Raw genomic sequence first — 6,640 nt, forward strand, 5'->3', positions numbered from 1 at the left:
TCACAAACCATTCAAATTTTAAACTGTATATGTAGCCTAAGTATGAAAGATTCTCACTCAAATGTAAACTGTGTACCCTAGAACTTTGTTATGCTGTTCACAAACTACTTTTTCTTCATAAATGTGGCTTCATGTTGTTAGATTTATGTTAAGATGATTCATTATGTGTGATATTAGGTCAAGACCAGTCTGAAGTCTCGCTCACTTTGTCTCATTATTTTGTTCTCTGTATGTCAGTTTCATGTTCTGGCTGGTGTCCGGGTGAAGTGGTATTTTTCACAAAGATCAAGTGGTTTTGCCTCCAACTCAAACCCCAGAGATTCAAAGGTTAAACACACAACTAAGCTCAAATTCCTTTCAGGAAAAAACACACTCTGTATAGACTAAAACAGCCTCGGACAAAATGCTTACTTAACTATGGTTCAGATTGAAGCATCAAACGCTCACTCAAAGGCATGCAACTGTATTTCTCCGTAGTCTTAGTTTAAGGAAAAGCCTAATTTCAGCCTCTGCATATTTTCTTATCAATGTTCTGCTTTTGTTACAGCTTGTACAGGTGTAATTGAACCCCAAGTCAAATTAGATTTATGGTAACACTTTATAATAACATTATATAATGCTTAACAGATCATTGATGAATATATATTCACATAGCGAGAAATATAAGATAAAGTTCTTGTTAATGTTTACTAATGAACTTACTAAACATTACCTTATGATTAACATATGAATATTTCATGTAAATTGAAATGCTTACAAATGTCAGTAAGCTTTCATTTCATATGATCTTCATTTGTTGATCTTTGTTTATTGTGTAGATCTCTATTTATACATCTTAACAAATAATCTGTTAACTATTTGTTCATGTTTTTGCAATCTAAAGTGGAAACTGTTCGTCATTTGCAAATGTTTACAACTGTTTACTAATCATTAATATCTTTATGAGCAGTCATCCCAATGGCAAAAAGTGTCTTGAAAGACCTGAATTTACCCTATTCACATCTTTAATAATCATTTATTAATCATTTGATCATGTTTTTGCAGAAGCCAATCTAAAGTTGAAACTATTCATCATTTGTAAAAAAAATTTTTAAAGGAAAATACTTGTTCATTCATCAAAACAATATAATATAAACAGATTGAAATGTGTTACCTTATAATAATCGAACTGACCCCAAACTTCTAAACTTCTGACCCCTCAACCAACCCTTAAACCTACCCATCCCACCGAAACCGATCCTAACCTTACCCATATCACACCTCAACAGCAGCAAAAGTGTTGTGTATTAACACATGCTTTTAATCATTTTATAACATCTGTTAAAATAATTTGTAGATTTACAATAAGTGCTTGATCATATGAAATTGAAAGTTTAATGACATTTGTAAGCATTTTAACTTGCATGAAACAATTACTTGTTTGAACACTATCTAATTTTTAATATGTTTATTAGCAAACATTAACAAGCACATTCTGCACGTTTCTTACTCTCTGAATAAACTTATGATCCATTAAGCATTATATAATGCTTGTTAATTATTTATTATTAAAAGTTAATATAAAGTGTTACCAGATTTATTTATACTTAAAGAGCATTGAAAAACCACAAATGCTGACAAAGTGAGATATCAAAAAAAAAAAAAATCATATAAAGATATAAATTGTATGTTTATTCAATGTAATTTAAATGCCTGTCAACTGAAATGCATAGCAAGACAGTAGGACCAGCATGTTGCAGTGTATGAATCAAAATGTGCCCTTTCCTGTTGTCTGTGAGTTATTAAATGAGAGAATGACTCAGTACAAGAATATGCAGAAGTTCAAGGATATGAGCTTTGAGGCTCTTGGCATGGTGTCTTTGAGTTTGGACACGACCGTGTGGGGTTGCCTTGATGGCAGTATCCCTGGAACCCAGCAACCCTGAGGGAGGAGGCTGGCCTGTGTGTTAAAGTGTTAATGTCTACAGTTGTCTCTGTGTACTGCTTTACTTGGCTGCAGACATAAAGAGAGGAACTTCAAGCAAATTAACGCTTCCTTCAGGAATTACACATTTAATTCCTAGCTAATAAAATGGTCATGAAGTATAACTGATCCTGATCCATTAATAGTAAACCTATAATGAACAGTTCTATACAGAAATGAAACTGAACATGAAACCAGGGGTCCATGTGAAAGAACTAGGCTACAGGGTGTATGTGGAGAAGATTTATAAAACAAAGCATTTTCTTTAAAATATGTTTCTACTATTTGAATGAACTTAGAACTGATAATCTAATGAGCAGCCTAACGTAATATTATATCCATATTTTAATTAAAGTTATCATAAAATGTTTTGAAGAAAAAATTATTCTGGTGGCCCCTGGGGTAGCTGAGAATCTGGATGGGAAGTCCCTGAGTATGTGCAGTTTGGAGCTCTCTTAAAAAACGTAATGGTGCTCTCTAAATGAGTGCATCCTGCATTGTTTCTTGCTACTTTCGTTAAAGCATTAATTGATCATAATATAATAAATATAAGCTATAAATAATAATTTTAAAAAATCTGCAAGTCTGGCAAACTCCTAACTCACTGTCCTTCGTAGTCACATTTCGGGGTACAAATAACCTGTTAGCCTATGATTTTTACGCGAGTTAATTTTTAAATTAACGGACAAACACTCAAAAACACAGCCACTGTGCCGACTCTTACCTGCCATCCGCAAATGAAGTTACATCCACCCATTTGCCCATCTCGTTTTTCACGCAGGACACGTTAGGGTAAGGGGGGCGGCTCAGCATCCCGTTGGGGTACCACTGTTCAGGTGGAGGTCGCTCCCTCTGAACCAGAGCCTCGCCTCGGCCGCACTCATAGGGATTACAAATAAAAGATGTTTCGTGCCCAGATGCGTAAGTGGTCCTCTGACTGGGATGCCCGCACTGGCCGTTACTGTCCTCAGTGTACCTATGCGGGTAAGCCCAGGTGTCATTCAGTTCACGGGGCATCCTCTCTGCCTTGATTTTGACATTATAGAGATTCACGTAATCCTCCACGGGGCCCGAAAACTCACCGGACATCTCCGCGGGCTTCGCGAAGCTCTGGCTCGGTCCGTTTTCTAGCTCCGGGTGCAAGAAATGGGTCATGCTCGCGGGCAACAGTTGTTCAAACTGGCACGAAGCCGCTCGCGTTGCGTCCATATCTGGTGCTGTAGTTACTGCCGTACCTTCTGAACTCAGGTTGGCAGTGTCCCCGGACAGGCTGCCGAACTCATGTAGCTCCTGTACATCCGCGGTTAAGTGTGATCGAGACGTGCTGCTGCGCTGCAAGGTCGTCCCCTCACCTGCTAGCTGCTCCAGGTCGTCACATTTAAACATCCCAAACACTTTGTCCCTGTCACGCAGCTCTGTGCCTCTGTCTCGTCCCGCCGCGAGAGCGTACTCTCTGTCTTTCCTTCCTGCCTCCTTTTCGCTCACTGAGCAGTTGAGCAAAGGCATTTCGAACAAATAGATTTCTTCACTGCTACTTTCATGGGTCAGGGGCGGCGGTGCATGGTGCGGTCCCACCTCGCCCAGTTCGCTGGACTCCATAGCTAAGCCCAAAGACACGGATACGGCTTTGTACAGCTCTCGCGCTGTCTCCGAGATGCTATTGCTGCTGCTGTCGCCGTCGCCGCTGCTGCTGGTTCTGGTGCTGGTGCACGCGCGACTTCTGCTCGCCACACTTGCGTCACGACTCGAGCCCAACTCGCGCGTGTGAACTTCAACCGCACCGCAGCCCTTCTGTCCGCTCTCAGCGCCCCGAGAGAAACCTGCGCGACTGTCGCTGCTTTCGGTGGCATCTGCGCGGCGCGAGCCGCTAGATGACAGAGACGGGTCGCTTTTGCTTCCCGTGGAACTCCTGAGAAACTGAATAACGTTACGGCTCGCCGCCTGCATCACTAAATTCGCACTTTCGCTCTCTTTCTCGGGGCTGTATATTAGTCCTCTGCCGGGGGACAGCTTGCTTAAACGCATTTCCCTCGACGCGGTCTCCTGCAGGAAGCCGCACTTCTTGGAGCTAGAAAAGTCCAAACTCTCGTGGTTGTTCGCTCTCGCGACGCGCACGTTTTGAAAAACGCTTTGGAAAAGTCCGTGAAAAACGGCGTCTGGTGACTCGCAAGCCTCCCCCAGACCGACCGGAACCTCCATAGAAACTGAGTTAAACACAGGCCGTGAGGGTTTGTTTAAAGGGGACTCACCGCAACAAGTTCATCGACGAAATCCTTGGAAAAAGCACGAGTCAGACGGACATGAAAGAGCTGCGCAGCATGAGACCGTGTAAGCAAATAATAATCAAACAAGCGCTCAGCCGCAGAAGCATAGGCGGCTCTTAATAAACGTAAACAAGAAAAGTGAGCGGATGAAAGTAAATCCGAACGGGGATGGGATGACTCTCCGCCGCTGGAGTTGTTTTCCGTCTACCTTGAGCGCACGCGATAAGATTTCGCTGTCTGTTCACAATGATCAGTCCGAGCCAAGGCAGCGGTTGCTACAGTACCCTGGGCACTTCTCAACAATCCACACTTCTTATTTTAAGTACAATTACAGCCCTTTTCTCTCATATCAGTACTTTCCTGGGCTCAGTAGAGGTAATGCTGGGAGAGCTTGCTGTGTCACGGTGTTTTGCCAGGGTAAGCAGTTATTTCACGGAGAGTTCGCCCAGGAAAGTCCTTGAGCGCTTTGCTGTCAGGACTAAATAATACAGCCAGGAACGGCGCCAGTAATACGGGTAAATAAGAACACGCTGCAAATAAGAGCAGGAGATCACAACTCACTTTCACTTTGTAAAAGATAACACTGATGTATATCACAGGTTTAAAAAGGGTGAAAATACAATAAAATCAATCAGCCGCAGTGAGAGTCTGCGTGGTACGCACTTAAGCTCTGGGCCTGTGGAAATGTTTCTCATGACATTTATTATTGAGCACACATTAAATCCTCAAAGGGACTGTTAAGAACACAAAATAAGCCATTTGAAGAGCAAAACAAGATATTGGCTATTTTTAAAAAAATGAAATCAGACCATACTTAACTTTGCCAGAATAAATGTTCCTGTCTGGGCATTTAATGTAAATTAAATTAAATATGAAATTGCATGTTTATATATATATATATATATATATATATATATATATATATATATATATATATATATATATATATATATATATATATATATATATATATATATAGCCTATATATACATATGTGTGTGTGTGTGTGTGTGTGTGTGTGTGTGAAATTTAATGCCCTATTTTATGAAATTATATAATTAATGTCAGGTAAGGTTTGAAAATTTTTCGAATGCCTCCTCATCAGGCACAATGCAAATGTTTACATTTGAAATATGGACAGTAAAAGTAAAAGACAAAGAGTCAGAATGCGTTGGATAAATAAGTTCTGCATAAATAAATCAATGAAATCACACTCTTTTTTTTGGACTGTTGTTGCTTTGATAAAGGCAAGGCACCACTCTAAGTAATTAATTAAAACTTGAAGATATGAAAACATCAAGACAATAATTACATCTTACTGAACAGTCAGGTCCTGAGGTGTCTTCTCATTTACATCCAGCCATGAGAACCAGTTAGATCAAAAGGCCAGTACTGTGAGCCCTACAAATAATAGTGTTCATTTTTGTCTCATCTTTTATGAGTGCAAAGGCAAGTATAGTTCTTAATATCCATATATTCACTGTAACTAACAGTGATCTTCATTATTTTCTTAATTTTTTTGCAACAAGGCTCAGAAGATTTTAGTGGTCCTCAGTGAGAATATTAATTATTAACCCCTGTTGTCAGTTGCTTCAAAATGAATAACACTGTAACATACAAAGTCTCATTTATTTCATATATACTGCAAGAAGAATGATTTCCTGCATGAACTGTGCCCTATTAAGGTGCAAGTGTTTAGAGAAGCATTTTACATAACCCGAAAGCCTTCCACATATGCAGTGCAGTAAAATATTGCATTTGCAGCACTGTATTGTCGTAAACAGTGTCTGAATTGAAAGAGGAATGATACAGTGAAGAGTTTGAGGTTATTCAGAATGAGTGTCTTTATTCAGAATTAACTGGTGAGCAGGCTGTGGGAGGAGCTGAGTGGGGGGCGGAAGTTGAGAGGGCTGTTCAGTTTTGTTTTGTTTAGTTTGGCCAGAGATTACTGAGATGAAGAGAAGTGCTCTGTTGTGTTGTTTATCAGTGGAGGCTGAGCTATAGTTTTAGTTATATCTCATCATTGCATTTTTTTTTTGTTTATCATTTGGAACTGGCATTCTACCCATCTCTTACTGGCTCTTTCATTTTTTTCCTTCAATTTCGTTTGCTCACATCCGTTTGAATGTGTGTGCACGACACCTGTTGCTTAGTAACTATACTCAGAACATTATGGCAAAGTACAGCCCATTTACTCTGATTAAAAAAATATATATATTTTCTTGTATTTATTTGAAATAGTTTTGAAGGTTATGGAGACCTGCTAATATTATGTTAAAAGAATATTTCAGGTTCAGTACAAGTTAAACTGTATTGACATGTGGCATGATGTTTATTATCACAAAAATGTATTTTAAAAAAGCTGGGTAACGGTGAGGCACTTACAATGGAAGTGAAAGAGCCAATCCATAAA

General features: G+C 39.6%; 1 protein-coding gene across 1 annotated transcript in view; it reads right to left on the reverse strand.

Annotated features, from left to right (window-relative positions):
- Positions 1 to 4,751, reverse strand: part of ar (androgen receptor) — a 79,585-nt gene extending 74,834 nt beyond the window's left edge. The window contains exon 1 of the mRNA XM_059548069.1: positions 2,688 to 4,751. Coding sequence (XP_059404052.1) covers positions 2,688 to 4,162 — 1,475 coding nt within the window. The 5' untranslated portion in view covers positions 4,163 to 4,751. The remainder of the gene's footprint in view (positions 1 to 2,687) is intronic.
- Between the last annotated feature and the right edge of the window lie 1,889 nt (positions 4,752 to 6,640).

The sequence above is a fragment of the Carassius carassius genome, chromosome 4 (assembly GCF_963082965.1).
Source record: "Carassius carassius chromosome 4, fCarCar2.1, whole genome shotgun sequence".
NCBI classification, from domain to species: Eukaryota; Metazoa; Chordata; class Actinopteri; order Cypriniformes; family Cyprinidae; genus Carassius; species Carassius carassius.